The following is a 26,040-nucleotide window of genomic DNA, read 5'->3' on the forward strand; positions in this document are numbered from 1 at the left end:
ATGCTTGGAATGCACTACCTGCCTCTGTGGTCTCTTCCCAAAATCCCCAAAGCTTTAACCAAAGACTATCTACTATTGACTTCACCCCATTCCTAAGAGGTCTGTAAGGGGCGTGCATAAGAGCGCCAGCGTGCCTACCGTTCCTGTCCAAATGTTCCCTTTGATTGTATCAAATTTCATATAGTTATTACATACTTATGATTATTTATTTTATTTATTTATTCATTTTATTAGATTTTTATACCGCCCTTCTCCCGAAGGACTCAGGGAGGTGTACAAGCCGAATAAAACCCACAATATACACATTAAAACAAGATTAAAACCGAGCATATTACACAGACGGCCAGAATTTAAACCAATTTAAAACCCTAAAATATAAATAGCCCCAATTAAAAATTTAATAAAACTTTTAAGCCAGTCCCACTTGAATAAATAGGTGCGTTTTCAGCTCACGGCGAAAAGTCCGAAGATCAGGCACTTGATGTAAACCATACGTGCTTATATACATGCTTATATATATGCGTATAGTTATTTCATGCTTATATATAATGTAGTGACAAAATAAATAAATAAATAAATAAAAATAAATAAATAAATAAATAAATAAATATAAAAAAAGAAAAAGAGGTGATTGATAAACCAAGGAAGGTTCTATTGGTGGAGAACGAAATCTTCTTTTGCAGTACCTGAACAGAAGTTGAAGACCACGAAGGAGAGTGGTAGCCAGATCATTATGGGTGTCCAAAAAACAACAACAGCTACACAACTTCTGAAAGCTCAGGATCCCCTCTAGTTCAGAGTTTCTCTTCTCCTCTTAAACCTTGTGGGACCTCTAATCCAAGCTCATATTCAAATCATTTCCCCCTTTAAAAAGTACCACCTCCTCCATTCTTGCAGGAGCTATCAAAGAAAGCTGAAGGTCCCAATTCTTTATCGAGATTTGAGAGGAGGAGCTGGCCGTTGACCAGATGTTGCTAAAATACGTTTCTGAAGCTTGTCCCAATTTGTCATCCAGGTGGGAGTTCTAGTTCAGACATACCTGAAGGGTGCTCTAAGTACAGTCAGTACACGCAGAAAAAGGCCCTATTCCTTTCTGCTCCCAACTGAGACTCAGTGGTTTTTGTTACAAAATGCATATCTTTGGAATTTGGAGAAGAGGAAGGGGAGGAGGAGGAAAAGGAAGAGGAGGAGGAGAAGGAGGAATAGAATAGAATAGAATTCTTTGTTGGCCAAGTGTGATTGGACACACAAGGAATTTGTGTTGGTGTATATGCTCTCAGTGTACATAAAAGATACGTTCATCAAGAATTATAAGGTGCAACAATTAGTGATAGTTATGGGGTACAAATAAGCAATCAAATCATATTAGAAATATGAGGAGGAATATGAGGAAGAGGAGGAGGAGGAAGAGGAGGAGGAGGAGGAGGAGAAAGAGGAGGAGGAGGAGGAGGAATAGAATAGAATAGAATTTTATTGGCCAAGTGTGATTGGACACACAAGGAATTTGTCTTAGTGCATATGCTTTCACTGTACATAAAAGAAAAGATACGTTGGTCAAGAATCATAAGGTACACTTAATGATAGTCATAGGGTACAAATAAGCAATCAAATCATATTAGGAATATGAGGAGGAATATGAGGTGGAGAAGAGGAGGAGATGGTGAAGGAGGAGAAGAAGGAGAAGGAGGAGGAGGTGGAAGACCTAAGAACTAATGTATAATTCTGGAATTCATTATATCCATTATATTTACTCATAGCTCTTTTGGTTTCCTCTGGGTTGAAGACTTCCAAAAGATGCAGGTGTTAGAACTTCACAGACTGTTGGATAGATATGGTTGACCAGGATTCCTTATTTAAGACCCAGGTTGCCACAGTACTGCATCTCATTAGTTTGAGGGCTGTGCCCTCTGGTGTCTACATTCATCATGGCTATCAATGTTTTTTTTCTTTTTTAAGGCTGTGCAAATATTCAGTACTTCAAATCTATTGGGGCTTGAGATTGGGAAAATCAGACTTCATCTATCCAATCAAATATTTGAGTCCTAACACAACGTGAAAAGTATCCATGACTAGACAGCAGACAAGCCCTAGGCATCTCTGATTAGTAAAAAATAATAATCTGTAATGACGATGATGAAGATTGGACTTAAAGCAGATGGAACATTGGCTTCATCTCATGTGTTCCTTCAGCTAATTTGGAGGAAAAAAATCTTTTAAAGAAATGAATTCAGACCCCCAGCCAGAAGACCTATAAGACAGGGGGGATAAATGAAATAGAAACCGTGTGAGTCCAATTGATTCTTGAGTCTCATCAGACAGAAGATCATCAATTCCTTCCAGCTGCTTCATTTTCATGAGACACAGTTGAGACTGAGCTCTTGAAGGACCTACGATTTCTTCTCTGCAAAGGAAGAAGGTTTTTGTCTCAGTTCCCCATGAGATTGTCTCACCGTGGAACACTGCACCACCGCCATACCACATGTAACAGTAATAATCTGCCTCGTCTTCAGCCTGAAGGTTGGTGATGGTTAAGTAGCCGCTGTTGCCTGATCGGGTTGCCGTAAATCGGTCTGGGATCCCTGGTCCTCTGTTGCCGCCATCATAGTGCACAAAACGAGGGGCTTCCCCAGATCTCTGCTGAAGCCAGCCAACAGTATTTGGACTGCTACTAATGGCACAGGGGAGTTTAATTATCCCTCCTGGAGATCCAGACTGGGAGACAGGCTGAGTCAAGGTGGGCTGTGAAGTGACACCTTTACAAAGTGGGGAAAAAAGAGGAAACAATAAAGACCTGTAATATTATATGGGTCTCCAAAAATCCCAGAACCATCATTTGGATGGACCAAATAGGATTTTACATGGTGAAGACCAGAGAGTTTTTATTGGAGAGTTTAAGAAGAGGTCCTCCACATACTTACATGAGAAGTAACTAAGAAGTGAAAGGAAAACCAGTGTCCAGGCCATGGTGCTTTACTTCAGAAAAGTCCCCTTTTCCAAAACCAAGGAATATCTCACCTGCGGATCCTTCTGCCTTCTTACTTAAGTCTTTCTAGAACTGAAGAAAGTTCCATGCAAATATAGACACACTGATTGGCTTTCTTTGATTTTGACCAATGAGCAGAGGAGACATTTGCATAAAGGGAAGGGTTAAGAACAGCTTTTTATTTAGTTTTTAAGTCATAACGTAGGAAAATTAGGAGAAAGGATGAAGTCAGGATGGGGATTTGAGCAGGTCTAGTTCTACCAGAAGACAAACTGATCTGTTGACCATCAACAGCATATCATCAGGAAGCAGCCAAATGTGTCCTGGTGTTTTTAACCTATGCTGTAATGATGTTTTTATCCTAGAAAGGGGAAAATTCCTTCATTTTATCTACTTAATCTGCACCTCAGGCCAATATTGATCTATGCCAGGTGTCCTTCTACTTCCAGGTTGATTCAGCTCAAGGTAACATGACAGATGGCCTTTAATCTCCTCCAGCATGTCCCCTTGTGAAGTTCCTAGATAAGCAAGGGCTGATTTGGAGTACTGGGTGGCCTCTAAATTGAGGGGATGAAGTCCAATGGTTCAGTGCAGGGAGTATCCAAAGCAAGAAGCTCTACAAGAATTAATTACAGATCCCGAATGACATCGTCAACCTCTCAACCCTTTTCAATCTGGACTGATCTGCTGTGCAATTCCAGACAACCAAAAGAAAGCAGCCTTAAAGCTACCTCAAGGTGTTTTGTCACTGCAGATCCAGCTGTTTATTGACTTTTCTTTCTTGACATATGCATGTAGCATTTTGCAGCTGGTGAAAGTTCTCAGTCTGTTGCACAGAGGAGAGTTTCAGGATTGGTGGCAGATGTTTGGCTGGGGCCTTTTTAGGAATGTGGCGCCCCCTGCTGTCAAATCCTGTGATCATAACTGGGTGATACCTTCTCCCTTAGGAAATATATATCTGAGAAAGGTGATCCAGGCCCAATTTTTGCAGAGTTCCTTCTGTCCTCATTTTAATGTCCTTCATGCTTTGTTGAGTTGGGTCACCTGGTTGTCCAGAGAAGATTATAGAATAGAATAGAATAGAATAGAATAGAATAGAATAGAATAGAATAGAATAGAATAGAATAGAATTTTATTGGCCAAGTGTGATTGGACACACAAAGAATTTGTCTCGGTGCATATGCTCTCAGTGTACATAAAAGAAAAGATACATTCGTCAAGAATCATAAGGTAAAACACTTAGTGATAGTCATAGGGTACAAATAAGCAAAATCATATTAGGAAAATGAGGAGGAATATGAGGAGGAGAAGGAGGAGGAGGAGGAGGAGGAGGAGGAGGAGGAGGAGGAGGAGGAGGAGGTGAAGAAATAATAACTGAGATGGAGGAAGAAGAAGAAAAAGAAGAGGAGGAGGAGGACTCAAAAACTAATGTATAATTCTGGCATTCATTATATCCATTATATTTACTCATAGCTCTTTTGGTTTGCTCTGTGTTGAAGACTTCCAAAAGATGCAGGTGTTAGAACTTCACAGACTGTTGGATAGATATGGTTGACCAGGATTCCTTATTTAAGACCCAGGTTGCCACAGAACTGCATCTCATTAGTTTGAGGGCTGTGCCCTCTGGTGTCTACATTCATCATGGCTATCAATGTTTTTTTTCTTTTTTAAGGCTGTGCAAATATTCAGTACTTCAAATCTATTGGGGCTTGAGATTGGGAAAATCAGACTTCATCTATCCAATCAAATATTTGAGTCCTAACACAACCTGAAAAGTTTCCATGACTAGACAGCAGACAAGCCCTAGGCATCTCTGATTAGTAAAAAATATATATCTGTAATGACGATGATGAAGATTGGACTTTAAAGAAGATGGAACATTGGCTTCATCTCATGTGTTCCTTCAGCTAATTTGGAGGAATTTTTTTTTTTAAAGAAATGAATTCAGACCCCCAGCCAGAAGACCTATAAGACATAAGAAACTGTGTGAGTCCAATTGATTCTTGAGTCTCATCAGACAAAAGATCATCAATTAATTAATTTAATTTTTTTAAAATTGAATTTATATCCCGCCCTTCTCCGAAGACTCAGGGCGGCTTAACATTGTGTTAAGCAATATTCTTCATCCATTTATATATTATATACAAAGTCAACTTTTATTGCCCCCAACAATCTGGGTCCTCATTTTACCTACCTTATAAAGGATGGAAGACTGAGTCAACCTTGGGCCTGGTGGGACTTGAACCTGCAATAATTGCAAGCAGCTGCTGTTAATAACATAATCAGACAAAAGATCATCAATTCCTTCCAGCTGCTTCATTTGCATGAGACACAGTTGAAACTGAGCTCTTGAAGGACCTACGATTTCTTCTCTGCAAAGGAAGAAGGTTTTTGTCTCAGTTCCCCATGAGATTGTCTCACCGTGGAACACTCCACCACTGCTATACCACATGTAACAGTAATAATCTGCCTCGTCTTCAGCCTGAAGGTTGGTGATGGTTAAGTAGCCGTTGTTGCCTGATCGGGTTCCTGTGAATCGGTCTGGGATCCCTGGTCCCCTGTTACAGCCATCACAGTGCACAAAGCGAGGGGCTTCCCCAGATCTCTGCTGAAGCCAGTAAACAGTAGTTGGACTGCTACTAATGGCACAGGGGAGTTTAATTGTCTCTCCTGGAGATCCAGACTGGGAGACAGGCTGAGTCAGGGTGGGCTGTGAAGTGACACCTTTACAATGTGGGGAAAAAAGAGGAAACAGTAAAGACTTGTAATATTAAGTGGGTCTCCAAAAATCCCAGAAACATCATTTGGATGGACCATATTGTATTTTATCTTCTGCAAATTAGAGAGCTTTTATTGGACTGTTTAAGAAGAGGTTCTCCACATACTTACATGAGAAATAAGTAAGAAGTGAAAGGAAAACCAGTGTCCAGGCCATGGTGCTTTCCTTCAAAAAGTCTCCCTTCCTAAAACCAAGAAATATCAGTTTCCCCTGCACCTGGAGGAAACTGTCTATCTAGACCCGTTCCAGTCCGGTTTCCGGCCCGGTTACAGCACTGAGACGGCTTTGGTCGCGTTGGTGGATGATCTCTGGAGGGCCAGGGATAGGGGTTGTTCCTCTGCCCTGGTCCTATTAGACCTCTCAGCGGCTTTTGATACCATCGACCATGGTATCCTGCTGCGCCGGTTGGGGGGATTGGGAGTGGGAGGCACCGTTTATCGGTGGTTCTCCTCCTATCTCTCCGACCGGTCGCAGACGGTGTTGACGGGGGGGCAGAGGTCGCCCCCGCGGCGCCTCACTTGTGGGGTGCCGCAGGGGTCGATCCTCTCGCCCCTTCTGTTCAACATCTATATGAAGCCGCTGGGTGAGATCATCAGTGGTTTCGGTGTGAGGTACCAGCTGTACGCTGATGACACTCAGCTGTACTTTTCCACACCGGCCACCCCAATGAAGCTATCAAGTGCTGTCCCGGTGTTTGGAAGCCGACGGGTCTGGATGGGGAGAAACAGGCTCAAGCTCAATCCCTCCAAGACAGAGTGGCTGTGGATGCGGCATCCCGGTACAGTCAGCTGAGTCCACGACTGACTGTCGGAGCGAGTCATTGGCCCGATGGAGAGGGTGCGCAATTTGGGCGTTCTCCTGGATGAGCGGCTGTCTTTTGATGAACACCTGACGGCCGTCTCCAGGAGAGCTTTCCACCAGGTTCGCCTGGTGCGCCAGTTCGCCCTTTCTGAACCGGGATGCCTATGCACGGTCACTCACGCCCTTGTGACGTCTCGTCTGGATTACTGCAATGCTCTCTACATGGGGCTCCCTTGAGGGGCATCCGGAGGCTACAGTTAGTCAGAATGCAGCTGCGCGGGTGATAGAGGAGCCCCTCGGGGCTCCCGAATGACACCTATCCTGCGCAGGCTGCACTGGCTGCCTGTGGCTTTCCGGGTGCGCTTCAAGGTTTTGGTGAACGTCTTTAAAGCGCTCCATGGCATAGGGCCGGGCTACTTACGGGACCGCCTGCTGCTACCGAATACCTCTCACCGACCCGTGCGCTCTCACAGAGAGGGACTCCTCAGGGTGCCGTCGGTAGCGACAGTGTCGTCTGGCGGCGCCCAGGAAGGGCCTTCTCTGTGGGGCTCCCGCCTCTGGAACGACCTCCCCAGGACTTCGTCAACTTCCGGACCTCCGAACCTTTCGCCGCGAGCTTAAAACTTACCTATTTATCTGCGCTGGCCTGGGTTAGTTTTTAAATTTATGGGTTTTTAAATGGGTTTTAGTTTTAATTTTAATTGTGGCCAATTTTAATAAGTTTTTTAAGTGTATTTTAAATTGTATTTATATATTGTCTATTTTACTTGGCTGTGAACCGCCCTGAGTCCTTCGGGAGAAGGGCGGTATACAAATTTAATAAATAATAATAATAATAATAATATCTACTTGGGATCCTTCTGCCTTCTTACTTAAGTCTTTCTAGAACTGAAGAAAGTTCCATGCAAATATACACACACTGATTGGCTTTCTTTGATTTTGACCAATGAACAGAGGAGACATTTGCATAAAGGGAAGGGTTACGAAGAGCTCTTTATTTAGTTTTTAAGTCATAACGTAGGAAAATTAGGAGAAAGGATGAAGTCAGGATGGGGATTTGAGCAGGTCTAGTTCTACCAGAAGACAAACTGATCTGTTGACCATCAACAGCACATCATCAGGAAGCAGCCAAATGTGTCCTGGTGTTTTTAACCTATGCAGTAATGATGTTTTTATCCTAGAAATGGGAAAATTCCTTCATTTTACTTACTTAATCTGCACCTCAGGCCAATATTGATCTATGCCAGGTGTCCTTCTGCTTCCAGGTTGATTCAGCTCAAGGTAACATGGCAGATGGCCTTTGATCTCCTCCAGCATGTCCCCTTGTGAAGTTCCTAGATAAGCAAGGGCTGATTTGGAGTACTGGGTGGCCTCTAAATTGGGGGGGATGAAGTCCAATGGTTTAGTCCAGGGAGTAACCAAAGCAAGAAGTTCTACAAGAATTAATTACAGATCCCGAATGACATTGTCAACCTCTCAACCCTTTTCAATCTGGACTGATCTGCTGTGCAATTCCAGACGACCAAAAGAAAGCAGCCTTAAAGCTACCTCAAGGCGTTTTGTCCCTGCAGATCCAGCTGTTTATTGACTTTTCTTTCTTGACATCTGCATGTAGCATTTTGGAGCTGGTGAAAGTTCTCAGTCTGTTGCACAGAGGAGAGTTTAAGGATTGGTGGCAGATGTTTGGCTGGGAGCATTTTTAGGAAGGTGGCGCCCCCTGTTGTCAAATCCTATGATCATAACTGGGTGATACCTTCTCCCTTAGGAAATATATATCTGAGAAAGGTGATCCAGGCCCAAATTTTTGCAGGGTTCCTTCTTTCCTCATTAGAGCAAAGTGGGTTCATTTAACGTTCTTCATCCTTGGTTGAGTTGGGTCACCTGGTTGTCCAGAGAAGGTTATAGAATAGAATAGAATAGAATTGAATTTTATTGGCCAAGTGTGATTGGACACACAAAGAATTTGTCTCGGTGCATATGCTCTCAGTGTACATAAAAGAAAAGATACATTCGTCAAGAATCATAAGGTAAAACCCTTAGTGATAGTCATAGGGTACAAATAAGCAAAATCAAATTAGGAATATGAGGAGGAATATGGAGAAGGAGGAGGAGGAGGAGGAGGAGGAGGAGGAGAAGGAGGAGGTAGTGACGAAGGAGGAGGAGAAGAAATAATAACTGAGATGGAGGAAGAAGAAGAAAAAGAAGAGGAGGAGGAGGACTCAAGAACTAATGTATAATTCCGGCATTCATTATATCCATTATATTTACTCATAGCTCTTTTGGTTTGCTCTGTGTTGAAGACTTCCAAGAAATGCAGGTGTTAGAACTTCACAGACTGTTAGATAGATATGGTTGACCAGGATTCCTTATGTAAGACACAGAACTGCATCTCATTAGTTTGAGGGCTGTGCCCTCTGACGTCTAAATTCATCATGGCTATCAGTGTTTTTTTTCTTTTTTAAGGCTGTGCAAATATTCAGTACTTCAAATCTATTTGGGCTTGAGGTTGGGAAAATCAGACTTCATCTATCCAATCAAATATTTGAGTCCTAACACAACGTGAAAAGTATCCATAGCTAGACAGCAGACAAGCCCTAGGCATCTCTGATTAGTAAAAAAAAAATCTGTAATGACGATGATGAAGATTGGACTTAAAGCAGATGGAACATTGGCTTCATCTCATGTGTTCCTTCAGCTAATTTGGAGGAAAAAAATCTTTTAAAGAAATGAATTCAGACCCCCAGCCAGAAGACCTATAAGACAGGGGGGATAAATGAAAGAGAAACCGTGTGAGTCCAATTGATTCTTGAGTCTCATCAGACAGAAGATCATCAATTCCTTCCAGCTGCTTCATTTGCATCAGACACAGTTGAGACTGAGCTCTTGAAGGACCTACGATTTCTTCTCTGCAAAGGAAGAAGGTTTTTGTCTCAGTTCCCCATGAGATTGTCTCACCGTGGAACACTCCACCACTGCTATACCACATGTAACAGTAATAATCTGCCTCGTCTTCAGCCTGAAGGTTGGTGATGGTTAAGTAGCCGTTGTTGCCTGATCGGGTTCCTGTGAATCGGTCTGGGATCCCTGGTCCCCTGTTACAGCCATCACAGTGCACAAAGCGAGGGGCTTCCCCAGATCTCTGCTGAAGCCAGCCAACAGTAGTTGGACTGCTACTAATGGCACAGGGGAGTTTAATTATCCCTCCTGGAGATCCAGACTGGGAGACAGGCTGAGTCAAGGTGGGCTGTGAAGTGACACCTTTACAAAGTGGGGAAAAAAGAGGAAACAATAAAGACCTGTAATATTATGTGGGTCTCCAAAAATCCCAGAACCATCATTTGGATGGACCAAATAGGATTTTACATGGTGAAGACCAGAGAGTTTTTATTGGAGAGTTTAAGAAGAGGTCCTCCACATACTTACATGAGAAATAAGTAAGAAGTGAAAGGAAAACCAGTGTCCAGGCCATGGTGCTTTCCTTCAAAAAGTCTCCCTTCCTAAAACCAAGGAATATCTACCTGGGGATCCTTCTGCCTTCTTACTTAAGTCTTCCGAGAACTGAAGAAAGTTCCATGCAAATATAGACACACTGATTGGCTTTCTTTGATTTTGACCAATGAACAGAGGAGACATTTGCATAAAGGAAAGGGTTAAGAACAGCTTTTTATTTAGTTTTTAAGTCATAAAGTAGGAAAATTAGGAGAAAGGATGAAGTCAGGATGGGGATTAGAACAGGTCTAGTTCTGCCAGAAGACAAACTGATCTGTTGACCATCAACAGCACATCATCAGGAAGCAGCCAGATGTGTCCTGGTGTTTTTAACCTATGCTGTAATGATGTTTTTATCCTAGAAATGGGAAAATTCCTTCATTTTACTTACTTAATCTGCACCTCAGGCCAATGTTGATCTATGCCAGGTGTCCTTCTGCTCCCAAGTTGATTTAGCTCAAGGTAACATGGCAGATGGCCTTTGATCTCCTCCAGCATGTCCCCTTGTGAAGTTCCTAGATAAGCAAGGGCTGATTTGGAGTACTGGGTGGCCTCTAAATTGGGGGGGATGAAGTCCAATGGTTTAGTCCAGGGAGTAACCAAAGCAAGAAGTTCTACAAGAATTAATTACAGATCCCGAATGACATCGTCAACCTCTCAACCCTTTTCAATCTGGACTGATCTGCTGTGCAATTCCAGACGACCAAAAGAAAGCAGCCTTAAAGCGACCTCAAGGCGTTTTGTCACTGCAGATCCAGCTGTTTATTGACTTTCCTTTCTTCACATCTGCATGTAGCATTTTGCAGCTGGTGAAAGTTCTCAGTCTGTTGCACAGAGGAGAGTTTCAGAATTGGTGGCAGATGTTTGGCTGGGGGCATTTTTAGGAAGGTGGCGCCCTCTGTTGTCAAACTCTGTGATCATAACTGGGTGATATCTTCTCCCATACAAAATACATCTCTGAGAAAGGTGATCCCAGCCCCAAATTTTTGCACGCTTCCTTCTTTCCTCATTAGAGCAAAGCAGGTTCTTTGAACGTCCTTCATGCTTTGTTGGGTCACCTGGTTATCCAGAGATTATGCAATCAATAAAGTCCAGAGAAAGATGCTTTCTGTTCAGAAAGAAATCCTCAGTAACAGCATTTAAATTATATTTAGCATAAATTGGCCACAGACAGTTTCCAAGGTTTTGTTATTACACAAAATTCAGCATAATATCCCCAATTTTTTTCAAGTTTTGGAATCCCTGGGAGTCTTGATCTGGCATAACAAAAAAGATGGACAAAGTCACGAAACCAAATGTAACAAATATTTGATTGCTTTTTTTTTGTCCAATTCAACACCACCATTTTCCTCTGTTTTCAAGACTACTATTTAATAACATCACATACCTAGTTTCTCACTGGCAGAAAGATAGATCTTTCTATGCTTCTATGAACAAAATTGAAAGGAAGAAAATAGAAGGAAACATTAATGATCCTTCTGATCACAGTGGTATGGGAAACATCTTGAGATGTTTCCATCAGAAGTCAATTGCTATGGATTATAGAGTTTGAGGGTGGGCTACCTCCGATCTTTGTCATCGTTTTATCTTGTGCTTTATTTTTTAATTTTAATTTTTAAATTTATTTTTATCTTTATTTTTTATTTTTTATTTTGTGTTGTAAATGTTGTACCTTGATGAACGTATCTTTTCTTCTGTGTACACTGAGAGCATATGCACCAAGACAAATTCCTTTTGTGTCCAATCATACTTGGCCAATAAAAAATTCTATTCTATTCTATTCTATTCTATTCTATTCTATTCTATTCTATTCTATTCTATTCTATGCTATGCTATGCTATGCTATGCTATTCTATTCTATTCTATTCTATTCTATTCTATTCTATTTATCTGATTTCCACAATGCCTTGTGAAAAGTCAGTTTGGAGCATTCTCTTTGGGGGGATTGTAGATGCAGGGACGAGGAGAGGAACGGAAGGGCACAATCAGGAGAACCTATCACCGATGTCCATGAGGAGAATTTATCATAGAACTTTTTGATTAAAATAATCTATTTCTCCACCTCTTTTGGTTTGTTCATAGGCTAAACATAACTTTCAACTGCAAAATGTCAATGTAGGGAATGGACGCAGCAGCTTACTACACAAGTGAGAACTGTGATGAATGCGCTTGTATATTAATCTTTGTTTATACTCATCATTTCATTCTTGTGACCAGAAGAGTGAAGATGTCTTTCTTGTGTTTGTATATTTTAGTTGCCTTCTTCTGCAAGATGGATCTCTCTTGGAATCCCTGCCTGGAAGTCACAGCCTTCAATGCACGTTAATTAAACCCAAGAAAGACCAACACAACCTTTGCGGAACTCTTTGCTCTGCAAAGGAAGAAGGTTTTTATCTCACTTCCCCATTAGATTGTCTCACTGTGAAACGTATGGCTATAAAACATGTGGCAGTAATAAACTGCCTCGTCTTCAGCCTGAAGGTTGGTGATGGTTAAGTAGCCGTTGTTGCCTGATCGGGTTCCCGTGAATCGGTCTGGGATCCCTGGTCCCCTGCTGCCGCAGCCATCACAGTGCACAAAGCGAGGGGCTTCCCCAGATCTCTGCTGAAGCCAGTAAATATTGCTTGGACTGCTGCTGGTGGCACAGGAGAAATTAATTGTCCTTCCTGGAGATCCAGACTGGGAGACAGGCTGGGTCAAGGTGGGCTGTGAAGTGACATCTTTACAAAACGAGGAAAAAAAGAGGAAACAATGAAGACCCATCATTTGGATGGACCATATAGGATTTTATATTGTGGAAATTACAGAGTTTTTATTACACAGTTTAAGAAAGATGTCCCACACATACTTACATGAGAAATAACTGAGAAGTGAAAAGAAAACCAATGTCCAGGCCATGGTGCTTTCCTTCAAAAGGCCTCCCTTCTGAAAATCAAGGAATATCTACCTGGGGATCCTTCAACCTTCTTACTTAAATCTTTCTAGAAGTGAAGAAAGATCCATGCAAATATAGACACACTGATTGGCTTTCTTTGAATTGATTTTGACCAATGAGCAGAGGAGATATTTGCATAAAGGGAAGGGTTAAGAAGATGCCTTTATTTAGGTTTTGGCTCATAACATGGGAAATTTAGGAGAAAGGCATTCACAAAGGATGAAGTCAGGATGGGGATTTGAGGAAGACCAGTTCTACCAGAAGACAGTCTTCCTCTGTTTCCAGGATTAGGTCCATAAACATAGTTCCTTGTTCGTAGAACGATAGATCCTTCCATGCTTCCATGAGCAAAAATTAAAACAAGAAAATAGAAGGGAATATTAATAGCCCTTCTAATCACAGTGATATGGGAAACATCTCGAGATGTTTCCATCAGAATTGAATTGCTATGGTTATAGAGTCCAAGGATAGGCTGCCTCCATTCCTTATCCTCATTTCATCTGGTGCTTTACTGCATTCCCAAAGCGTCTTGTGAGAAGTCCATTTGGACCATTTTCCTTGGGAAGTTTGTGGACGCAGAGAAGTGGAGAGAGACACGAGGAAGGGCAGGGCAGGGTCAAGGAGAACCTACCGCAGACCTGAATGAGGAGAATTCATCTTAGAACTTTCCGATTAAAAAGTCCATTTCTCCCACCTTTTTTTAAGTTTGTTCATAGGCTAAACATAATTTTCAACTGCAAAATGTTAACATAGGGCATGAAATCAGTGGATGATCAAACAAGCGAGAATTGTAATACATGTGGGTATGTATTAGCATTTCTTTATTTGTAACAACAGTATGCGTAAACATCGACATAAAACAACAACACATCATAAAAGAAAAGAACATATATATGAGCAAAAGTATGTATCAACTATATTAATTAGATATAATGAAAGGGAACAATAGGACAGGAACGGTAGGCACTTTTGTGCTCTTATGCACCTATATTAATTATAGGTGCATAATTATATAAAAAATATAAAAAAAGATATAATGAAAGGGAACAATAGAACAGGAACGGTAGGCACTTTTGTGCTCTAATGCATGCCCCTTATTCCTCTTAGGAATGGGGTGAGGTCAACAGTAGACAGTTTTTGGTTGAAGTTTTTGGGATTTTGAGTTGAGACTATAGAATCAGGTAGTGAGTTCCAAGCGTTAACAACTCTGTTACAGAAGTCATATTTTCTGGAATCAAGTTTGAAGCGGTTGACATTAAGTTTGAATCTATTGTTTGCTCTTGTATTATTGCGATTGAAGCTGAAGTAGTCTTTTACAGGAAGGATATTGCAATAGATGGTTTTGTGTGTTAAACACAGGTCATGTCGGAGTCGGCGGAGTTCTAAATTTTCTAATCCCAGGATTTCAAGTCTCTTACACACATCGTTTTAATCTTGAGACCAAAAGAGTGATGGTGTTTTTCTTGTGAGTTTTAGTTGAATTCTTTTTCCGGACGATGGGTCTCTGGCGCAACCCCTGCCTGGAAGTAACAGCTTGAAGTGCATTATAATTAGATCAAAGAGAGACTAACGCAACAATTCAGCAATTTGCTGCTTTGCAGAGGAAGAAGGTTTTTGTCTCAGTTCCTCATCAGTTTGTAGCACTGTGGAACACGTTACCATTGCTATACCACATAAAGCAATAATAATCAGCCTCGTCTTCAGGCTGAAGGTTGGTGATGGTTAAGTAGCCATTGTTGCCTGATCGGGTTGCCATGAATCGGTCTGGGATCCCTGGTCCTCTGTTGCCGCCATCATAGTGCACAAAGCGAGGGGCTTCCCCAGATCTCTGTTGAATCCAGCCAACGTGATATGGATTGCTGCTGATGGCACAGGTGAGTTTATTTGTCAATCCGGGAGATCCAGACTGGGAGGCAGGCTGAGTCAAGGTGGGCTGTGAATTGATGCCTTTAGAAAGCGGGGGTGGGGAAAGAGGAAACAATGAAGATGTGAAGGGTCTCCAAAAATCTCAGAACCATCATTTGGATGGACCATATTGGATTTTATATTGTGCAGGCCAGGAAGGTTTTATTGGACAGTTTGTGAAGAGGTCCCCCACATACTTACATGAGAAATAAGTAAGAAGGGAAAGGAAAATGAGTGTCCAGGCCATGGTGCTTCCCTTCAAAAGGTCTCCCTTCCTAAAACCAAAGAATATCTACTTGGGATCCTTCTGCCTTCTTACTTAAGTCCTCCTAGAATGGAAGAAAGGGCCATGCAAATATAGGTATTAATTGATTGGCTTTCATTGATCTAGTTTTGACCAATGAGTGGAGAAGACATTTGCATAAAGGGAATGCTTAAGGAGATGCCTTTATTTAGGGTTCCTGTCATAATGTGGGACTTTGAACAGAACAATTTTTACCACAATTCCATTTGCCCTGCAATAAAAAGGCAGCTGAAAGTGTCTTTCCTGAACTTTTTCTGTTGCAATTGTGTTTTGATTGTAAAATTCCCATTCTCTTCTTTTATTTACTTCATCACTTCTCAATATCTCACATTTCCTGGTAACCATGGAATGCAAATGGGAAGACGATCCTATTTTCCTGTCCTTCCACTTCCAATTAGATTCAACACCAGGCTATCCAGAAGACGGGAGCTGGTTTGCTTTAGATTATCTCCAGCAAGTTCTCCAAGAAAAATGTCTGATTTTGATGACTGCCTGGATGCTAAATTTGGGGGATGAAGTTCTATTCCTCTACTAACAAAGCATGTCTTGTGCAAACCAAGAAATCATGCAAGGATTTATGATGAATCTTGAGTTAAACCTTCAGCCCCCAACATATTTCAGCCCTACAAACCCGCTAGGCAATTCCAGACAAGGAGGGGGGGGAAAAAACTCATTGCAACTCTATAGACTGCAATAACATGGGAATTTCCCTCAAACAAAAAGAGTTTCCGGACATAAAAATTTCTCCAGAGTTCTCCCATATCCTCCTCTACACAACACCTCAGATGTCGCAAACTGATTATAAAATCTGATTCGTTTTCCTTTCTTGACATCTGCAATTCTGCATGAGGTGTTTTGCAGCTGGTGAAATTGCTCAGTCTGTTGCACAGGGGAGAGTTTCAGGCGTGGTGGCACAAGGTTCGCTTGGTGCATTTCTAGGAGGGTGGCACCCTCTGCTGTCTGGTCCTGTAGCCTTAACTGGGTGACACTTTCTTCTATTCCAAATAAGCTTGAGAGAAAAGTGCCCGAGCTTCAAATGTCTTCAAGGTGCCTTCAGTTTCTTTCAGAGCAATGCCGGTTCCTTGATTGTCCCTTCACACTTGGTTGAGTTGAGTTGTCTTGATGCTGAAAGAAGATCATGCAATCATGCATGGTAGAAAAGTAGGAGAGGAAAGCACGTAACTTTCCCGTGACTTTGGTCATGATCCATGATTGGAAATGGAATAAGTGAGTTCAGAGTCATTGCTTGACGTGATTGAGAGAATACTAAAGAGACGTGTTGAAGAAAGCAGAGAGTTGAAGTGTGGGTGGTGATGCATGGAAGATCTAAACTTATGGGAGGTTTATGATGAAGCTTCGCTTTGACTTTGCTCACTGTGTTTCCCAGCAACACAATAATAGTCCCCTTCATCTTTTCCCTGCACATTAGTGATGGTTAAGAAAGCGGCATTCTTAGGGGTGTTTGTAGAGGCAGAGAAATGACCAGAGGCCTCAGGGCCAAATTTTGTCTCTCTGGAGGTTGTATTATAAAACAGCAGAAACCTGGGTCTTTCTCCTCCCTTTTGCTGGTACCAGTGGAAGCTACCAAAATGATATCCACTGCTAATATTGCAGGAGAGTTTTACTGGCTTCCCAAGAGATGCAGAGAGGGCAAGTTCCTGAGTCAGGGTGTACTGACATATTGCACCTGAAAGGAGAAAAATCAATATTGAAAACCCTTCAAAGATGGGAAGCGGAAGCAAACGGGATTGCCTCGTGTGAAAAAATAGCCAAGTTGGGTGTTTTGAGTTCACCTGGAGAATAAGAGAAGAGAAGTAGCAGCAGAGTCCAGACCATGATGCAGAAAACTAAGGGGAGCAAAGTCCAATTTAGTCCCAATCCAAAGCCAAGGATTCTAGTGGCTCTCACTTCCTCATTCTCTCTTAAGCTCTGACCTAAAAGCGCATGCAAATATCTACGTGCCTCATTGGCCAGAAGGAGTGAAAAAAATAGTATTTAATTGAACTCCAAGAGATCAGCCTTGTACCCACAATAAACTCTGTGAATAAATAAGTAAGTGAAACAAGTTGAGTGTGCCAACCACACAGTCTTCTTTTCTTGGCTTTGGGAACCTCTTCAAACTCACATGTATGAAAAGAAGTTAGGAGAAATTCTACCAGATTGCCCTGGACATAAAATTTCCCCTGGGAAGAAAGGGCAACTAATATGACTTTGTTCAAGTCATTTTTCTGTCCTTGAGTTTTCATTTTAAGAAACGTAACACTCTCTCCTTTTATTTAACCAAAAACTATCTACTATTGACCTCACCCCAGTCCTAAGAGGTCTGTAAGGGACGTGCATAAGAGCACCAACGTGCCTACCGTTCCTGTCCTAATGTTCCTTTTGATTGTATACAATTTCATATAGTTATTGCATACTTATGGTTATATATATGCTTATATATTGTATAGTTATTTCATGCTTATGCTTATATATAACGTTGTGACAAAATAAATAAAAATAAAAAATAAATTTACTTCTCAGCATCCCGTGGAATTTTCAAACAGGATTTGGTGTTCTGGAACCCAAAGGGAAAGTTTTCTTATCTTTGTGTCCTTCCACTGCCAAATTGATTTGCCCCAATTATTTATTTTATTTTATTATTTTATTACCCCAAGGGTACCCAGAAGACTGGAGCTGGTCTTCTCATTCAACATCGCCAATTTCCTCTGTTTCCAAGATTGTTTGTGTAATAGCATCAGTAACATAATTCCTCATCGGCAGAATCATAGATCCGTCTATGCTTCCATGAGGAAATAGTGAAACAAGAAAATGTAAGAAAAAGTCAACAACCCTTCTGGGCACAGTGATAATGGAAACATCTTGAGGCATTTCCAGAAATTGTGAATTGATGTGACTAATAGAGTTTCTATTGAAACTCTAATGAAAAACAGTTCTGTGCTCTGCGAAGGAAGAAGGTTTTTGTCTCAGTTCCCCATTAGATTGTCTCACTGTGCAACCTATTATTCCACATGTGACAATAATAATCAGCCTCATCTCCAGCCTGAAGGTTGGTGATGGTTAAATAGGCGTTGTTGTCTGATCGGGTTCCCGTGAATCGGTCTGGGATCGCTGCTCCTCTGCTGCAGCCATCACAGTGCACAAAGCGAGGGATCCCCCCAGATCTCTGCTGAAGCCTGCCAATAGTATTTGGACTGCTGCTGAATGCACAGGAGAGTTTCATTGTCCCTCCTAGAGATCCCTACTGGGAGACCGGTTGAGTCAAGATGGATTGTGAAGTGACGCCTTTACGAAATAAGATAAAAAGAGGGAAGAATGTAGATTTGTTATATTATGTGGGCCTTCAAAAATCTCAGAACCAGCCTTTGGATGGACAATATTGGTTTTTATGTTGTGCAAACTAGAGAGTTTTTATTGGCCAGTTAAAGAAGAGGTTCTTCACATACTTACATGAGAAATAACTGAGAAGTGAAAGGAAAACCAGGCCATGGTACTTTCCTTCAAAAGGCCTCCCTTTCCAAAATCAAAGAATATCTACCTGGGATCCTTCTGCCTTCTTACTTAAGTCCTCCTAGAATGGAAGAAAGGTCCATGCAAATAAAGGTACTAATTGATTGGCTTTCATTGGACTGGTTTTGACCAATGACGGAGAAGATATTTACATAGAGGTAATGCTTAAGAAGAAGCATTTATTTAGCCTTTCGATCATAATGTGGGACTTTGAATGGGACAAGTTCTATCAGACTTCCTTGGACACCATATTTCTCCTGCAATAAAAACTTTATATATAAAAAAAAGATAGCTGAAACTATCTGTCTTGAACTTGTTCTGCTGAAATTGTGTTTTGCTGGTAAAAAGTATCCCATTCCCTTCTTTTATTTCCTTGTCTCCATCACCTGGCAATCTCTAACAATTCCAGGTTTTTGTGGAATGCAAATGGGAAGGCTATCCATTTTTCTGTCCTTTTGTTTCCAAGTAAATTCAACCCAAGATTATCCGGAAGAGAAGAGTTGCTTTGTCTTTGATTATCTCCAGCATGTCCCCTCTGAAGTTCTCCAAGAAGAATGTCTCATTTTGATGATTTCCAGGATTCCAAATTCAGGGGATGAAGTTCAATTCCTTTATTAACAAATCATGTCAGGTACAAACCAACAAACCCTGCAAAGCTTTACAATGGATCTTGGGTGAATCCTTCACCCCTTAACACATTTCAGCCCAACAGACCTGCTATGCAATTCGAGACAAGAAGGAGAAACAGAATAAAGGAACATTTGGCAACACTATGAGAATTTACGGTAAGACTGCAATAACATGGGAATTTCCCTCAAAAGAGTTTCTGGACATAGAAAATTCTCCAGAGTTTCCCACATCCTCCTATACACAACACTTCCAATATCACAAACTGATTATAAAATGTGGTTCTTTTTCCTTTCTTGACATCTGCAGGAGGAATTTTGCAGCTGGTGAAATTGCTGCTGCACAGGGGAGAGTTTCAGGCGTGGTGGCACAAGGTTGCTGTGGTGCATTTCTAGGAGGGTGGCACCCTGTAGCCTTAACTGGGTGACACTTTCTTCCATTCCAAATACGTTTGACAGCAAAGTGCCCGATGTCTTGTCTTGTTGCACCCCCCGAGCCGGCCTTGCTGCCAGAAAGTGACTTGGAAAGTGAGGGGGAAGGGCCGTCAGGACTTACCTTGGGAGCACCAGCTTCCCTGGCTCAGCTCCAGGAGCCAGAAACAGGCCAGGTGGAAGAGATAACAAGGCCTCCATCCCCTGACTCTTTCCCCCCCCAGGCCACGCCTTCAGACCCAGCTGACGGCAATCAGGCTTGGTTTCGTAGGCAGGAGAGGAGGGATCAACAGAAGCAAGGGTGGGGCAGGCCTAGGAAGTGCTGAGTCATGGAGCCACACCCCACAGGATATAAAAGGCAGCAAGAGCTGCTGTGTCTCTTTGTAACAGGCAAATCCACTGATTACGAGCTGAAGTTTGTTTCTAGGTGACTCACCAGCGTCGTGGAAGATAACGGAGGCTCTTGGCAGACGCTGGCTATTCTGCTGCCAGAGCTGATAGTGATGGCTAATTAAGCCATCATTCGGACGGAGGCGAGGGAGGACAGAACATGTCTTCACTTATTCTCAGGGCAAAGCTGCTTCCTTTATTGTCCCTTCACTCTTAGATTACCGAACAAGCAAGAACTACTATATGTGGATATATGTTAACATTTCTCTACACTAGTTATTTCAGTCTCGTGATTAAAAGAGTGAAGGATTTTTTTCTTGCGTTTGTGTGTTATAGTTGGATTCTACTTCTGGAGGATGGCTCTCTGGTTTAATCTCTGCCTGGAAGAGATGACAAGTAGAGCCCTTAGATTATTAGACCAAAGAAAGACTAACGCAACCATTCAGCAATCTGCTGCTTTGCAGAGGAAGAAGGTTTTTGTCTCAGTTCCTCATCAGTTTGTATCACTGTGGAACACGTTACCATTGCTATACCACATAAAGCAATAATAATCAGCCACGTCTTCAGCCTGAAAGTTGGTGATGGTTAAGTAGCCGTTGTTGCCTGATCGGGTTGCCGTGAATCGCTCTGGGATCCCTGGTCCTCTGCTGCTGCAGCCATCACAGTGCACAAAGCGAGGGGCTTCTCCAGATCTCTGTTGAACCCACCGAATGTTGCTTGGGTTGCTACTAATGGCACAGGGGAGTTTAATTGTCTCTCTTGGAGATCCAGACTGGGAGACAGGCTGAGTCAAGGTGGGCTGTGAAGCGACACCTTTACAAAGTGGAGGAAAAAGAGGAAACAGTAATATTATGTGGGTCTCCAAAAATCCCAGAAACATCCTTTGCATGGACCAAATAGGATTTTACATGGTGAAGACCAGAGAGTGTTTATTGGAGAGTTTAAGAAGAGGTCCTCCACATACTTACATGAGAAATAAGTAAGAAGGGAAAGGAAAACCAGTGTCCAGGCCATGGTGCTTCCCTTCAAAAGGTCTCCCTTCTGGAATCCTTCTATCTTCTTACTTAAGTCCTCCTAGAATTGAAGAAAAGTCTATGCAAATATAAGTACATTGATTGGCTTTCTTTGAACTGGTTTTGACCAATGAGCAGAGGAGATATTTGCATAAAGGGAAGGGTTAAGAAAAGGTCTTTATTGGGGTTTTAAGTCATACCTTGGGAAATTTAGGAGAAAGGCATTCACAAAGAATGAAGTCAAGATGGGGATTTCAGCAGGACCAGTTTTACCAGAAGACTAATTGATGTGTCTACTATCAACAGCACATCATCTGGAAGCAGCCAATTGTGTCCTGGTGTTTTTACCTATGCTGTAATTATGTTTTCATCCTAAAATGGGACAATTACTTCGTTTGGCTTACTTAATCTGCAACCCTGGTCACTATTGATCTATGCCATGCCTCCTTCTACTTCCAAGTTGATTTAGCTCAAGGTAACATGGCAGGTTGCCTTTGAACTCTTCCAGGATGTCCCCTTGTGAATTTCCTAGATAAGCAAGGGCCAATTTGGAGTACTGGCTGGCCTCTAAATTGAGGAGATGAAGTCCAGTGGATCGGTCCATGGAGAATCCAAAGCAAGAAACTCTACAAGAATTAATTACAGATCCTGAATGACATTGTCAACCTCTCAACCCTTTTCAGTATGGACTGATCTGCTGTTGTTATTCCAGACAACCAAAAGAAAACAGCCTTGAAGCCACCTAAAGACATTTTTGTCAGTGTAGATCCATGGGTATTAATTCTACATCTGAAAAATATGGGAATCTCCCTAAAAAAAAAAAAAAGAGTTTACTGACTTGAAACAGACTCCAGAGTTGACCAACATCCTCTTCTATAAAACACCTCTGATGTCACCAGCTGTTTATTGACTTTTCTTTCTTGACATCTGCATTTTGCAGCTGGTGAAAGTTCTCAGTCTGTTGCACAGAGGAGAGTTTCAGGATTGGTGGCAGATGTTTGGCTGAGTGCATTTCTAGGAAGGTGGCGCCCCCTGTTGTCAAACCCTGTGATCATAACTGGGTGATACCTTCTCCCATACAAAATACATCTTTGAGAAAGGTGATCCCAGCCCCAAATTTTTGCAGGGTTCCTTCTTTCCTCTTCAGAGCAAAGCAGGTTCCTTCCAGGTCTTTCATCCTTGGTTGAGTTGGGTCACCTGGTTGTCCAGAGAAGATTACGCAATCAACATCCAGAGAGAGAAAAACACATAAGAAAGAAATTCTCAAGAACAGCATCTAAATTTGGTTTAGCATAAATCAATAACACAGAAAGTTAGGCAGGTTTCCAAGATTTTGTTGTTATACAAAATACAGCAACATATCCTTATTTCCCCCCCATTTTTGGAATCCCTGGGATAGATGATTCTTTTTTATATATATTCTTTTATTTATTTATTTATTTTAATTAAAAAAGTTTTACAAAATTTTTCCCCATATGTCCCCCCCCCATCCCTCCCATCCTAACCCTCTCCCTCCCCCTTCCCTCCTCCCCCCCCCAGACTTCCCAGAGCAAATACAGGGTATAGTATCCACAATCACAAACTAAAATATACTAATCATCCAAAAACTCCCACCTCTCTCTAAGCCTTTAACTCCCCTTTTCCATAAAAACGAAGAAAAGATTGTAGCAATACAATTTACAATCTTTCCATTTGTAGACTATTTAACTTTTTAGTCTTTCAGTCCAATTTTTAAATATCAGTCTATCTTCTCCTTTCTTGTATGTATCTTGCATAAGCAATCCTTCGAATACGATATTTCCACATTACCATCTAAGTTCATAGATTTTACTGTCCATTCTTCAACAATAAGCGACATTCAAACAGTGACGGCTGGCGGCTCCCAGGAGTAGGGCCTTCTCTGTTGGAGCATCGATGCTCTGGAATGAACTTCCCCCTGGCCTACGTCAAGTGCCTGATCTTCGGACCTTCCGTCGTGAGCTAAAAACATATTTATTTATTCAAGCGGGACTGGCATAATGGTTTTTATAGTTATAATCTTAAATTGGGGTTTTTATTGGGTTTTTTAATTTTTTTATAATTTTAAATTTAAACTTTTAATTATCAGCCTTTTGAAATTTGCTAGGTTTTAATTGTTGGTTTTAATTGTATATGTATTGTGTTTTATCTTTGGCTGTACACCGCCCTGAGTCCTTCGGGAGAAGGGTGGTATAAAAATTTAATAAATAAATAAATAAATAAATTCCAACTTCCGATATTACACCATCAGGTATTCTTCAATATGCCTTATAGTCCATGTTCGCTTTCTCAAATATATTTGGCATACCTTATAGTCCATATTTGTGTATCAAACAAATAAACATCATCCTTTTAATTTATTTAATCTAACATTTAACTCGAGTTCATTCCCAGGGATACGTGATTCTTGACCTGGCTTAACAAAAAGTGAGGGCAAATTCCCAAAAAACACCACCGATTTCCTCTGTTTCCAAGATTCTTGCATAATGGCTTTATAAAGATAACTCCTCATTGGCAGAAAGGTAGATCCTTCTGTGCTTTCATGAGCAAAAATTAAAAGAAGAACCTAAAAGGAAATGTTAATGACCCCTCTAATCACAGTGATACGGGAAATATCTTGAGATGTTTCCATCAGAACTGAATTGCTATGGCTGTAGATCCCAAGGATAAGCTACCTCCAATCTTTGTCTTGATTTCATGAAGTGTTTTGTTGGATTTCCAAAGTTTCTTGTGAGAAGTCCATTTGGACTATTTTAGGGGTGGGGTGGGGTGGGATGCAGAGAAGAGGAGAGAGACACGAGGAAGGGCAGGGTCAGAAGAACTTACTTCAGATCTGCACGAGGAGAATTCATCATATAACTTTTTGATTTTTTTTTTAAATTTACATTTATATCCCGCCCTTCTCCGAAGACTCAGGGCGGCTTACAGTGCGCAAGGCAATAGTCTCATTCTATTTGTATATTTACAAAGTCAACTTATTGCCCCCCCCCAACAATCTGGGTCCTCATTTTACCTACCTTATAAAGGATGGAAGGCTGAGTCAACCTTGGGCCTGGTGGGATTCGAGCCTGCAGTAATTGCAGGCTGCTGTGTTTTAATAACAGGCTATCTTACAGCCTGAGCCACCACGGCTCTAAATGTTAGATTAAAAAATCTATTTCTCCCATTTCATTGTTCATAATTTTCAACTGCAAAATATGTCAACGTAGGGAAAGAATTCAGTGGACTACTAAACAAGTGAGAACCAAAATGTATGTTAACCTTTCTTTACACTCATCGTTTTATTCTTGTGACCAGAAGAATTGGAGACTTTTTTTTCCTTTGTGTTTGTGTGTTTAAATTGGATATTTCTTCTGGAGGATGGATCTCTGGTCAATCTCTGCCTGGAAAAGACGGCCTGCAAAACTCTTAGATTAGACCAAAGAAAGACGAAGGCAACTTTTGAGCAGCTCTTTGCTCTGCCAAGGAAGAAAGTTTTTGTCTCAGTTCCCCATTAAATTGTCTCACCGTGGAACACTGCACCACCGCCATACCACATGTAACAGTAATAATCTGCCTCGTCTTCAGCCTGAAGATTGGTGATGGTTAAGTAGCCGTTGTTGCCTGATCGGGTTCCCGTGAATCGGTCTGGGATCCCTGGTCCCCTGCTGCTGCAGCCATCACAGTGCACAAAGCGAGGGGTTTCCCCAGATCTCTGCCGAATCCAGCCGATGTAGTTTGGATCGCTACTGATGGCACAGGAGAGTTTAATTGTCAATCCTGGAGATCCAGACTGGGAGACAGACTGAGTCAAGGTGGGCTGTGAAGTGACACCTTTACAAGGTAAAAAAATAAAAGAGGAAATCGTAATTTGTTATATTATCTGGGCCTTCAAAAATCCCAGAACCAACCTTTGGATGGACCATATAGGATTTTATATTGTGGAAATTAGACAGTGTTTATTAGAGAATTTAAGAAAAGGTTCTCCACATACTTACATGAGAAAGAACTGAGAAGTGAAAAGAAAACCAATGTCCAGGCCATGGTGTTTTCCTTCAAAAATTCCCCCTATCCAAAACCAAAGAATATCTAGCTGGGATCCTTCTGCCTTCTTACTTAAGTCTTTCTAGACCTGAAGAAAGATCCATGCAAATTAAGACACACTGATTGGCTTTCCTTGATTTTATGAGCCACCCCATTTTCAGACTAATCCATCTGGTCAAAGTAGATTGGTCAACGAATGGAGAAGACATTTGCATAGAGGAAAGTCTTAAGAAGATGCCTTCATTCAGGTTTTCGGTCACAATGTAGGACCTGAGCAGGACAAATTCTATCAGATTGCCTTGGGCATCACATTTGGTCCGAAACAAAAGAGCAGTGAAGGGTATCTTTGTTGAAATTGTGTAATTGTGCTTGGAGTGTAGCAGTGGTGGGTTTCAATTTTTTTTACTACCGGTTCTGTGGGTGTGGCTTGGTGGGCGTGGCAGGGGAAGGATACTGTAAAATCTCCATTCCCACCCCACTCTGGGGAAGAATACTGTAAAATCTCCATTCCCTCCCCACTCCAGGGGAAGGTTACTGCAAAATCCCCATTTCCTCCCAATCAGCTGGGATTCAGGAGGCAGAGAATAGATGGGGGCATATGAAAGGCTGATAATGAGGTTGATAATGATCTTTATTGATAGCAAGAATAATCTAAGATTGGCTGGGAAGTGGCTCAACAGGCTAATATAGCCTGTTATTAACACACAGGTGCCTGCAATTACTGCAGGCTCGAGTCCCACCAGGCCCAAGGTTGACTCAGCCTTCCATCCTTTATAAGGTAGGTAAAATGAGGACCCAGATTGTTGGGGGGGGGGGCAATAAGTTGACTTTG

The 26,040-nt window shown here is 41.7% G+C and overlaps 2 gene segments (V, D, J or C); both read right to left on the reverse strand.

The window, feature by feature from the left end:
- Positions 1-20,632: 20,632 nt before the first annotated feature.
- On the reverse strand, positions 20,633-21,193 carry LOC131185891 (immunoglobulin lambda variable 4-60-like). The segment is given in 2 exon segments: positions 20,633-20,967; positions 21,123-21,193. Coding segments are annotated over 2 exon segments (366 nt in total).
- A 3,485-nt stretch (positions 21,194-24,678) lies between these two features.
- LOC131185853 (immunoglobulin lambda variable 2-11-like) lies at positions 24,679-25,256 on the reverse strand. The segment is given in 2 exon segments: positions 24,679-24,998; positions 25,163-25,256. Coding segments are annotated over 2 exon segments (366 nt in total).
- Between the last annotated feature and the right edge of the window lie 784 nt (positions 25,257-26,040).

This window comes from Ahaetulla prasina, chromosome 15, assembly GCF_028640845.1.
Source record: "Ahaetulla prasina isolate Xishuangbanna chromosome 15, ASM2864084v1, whole genome shotgun sequence".
NCBI lineage: Eukaryota > Metazoa > Chordata > Lepidosauria > Squamata > Colubridae > Ahaetulla > Ahaetulla prasina.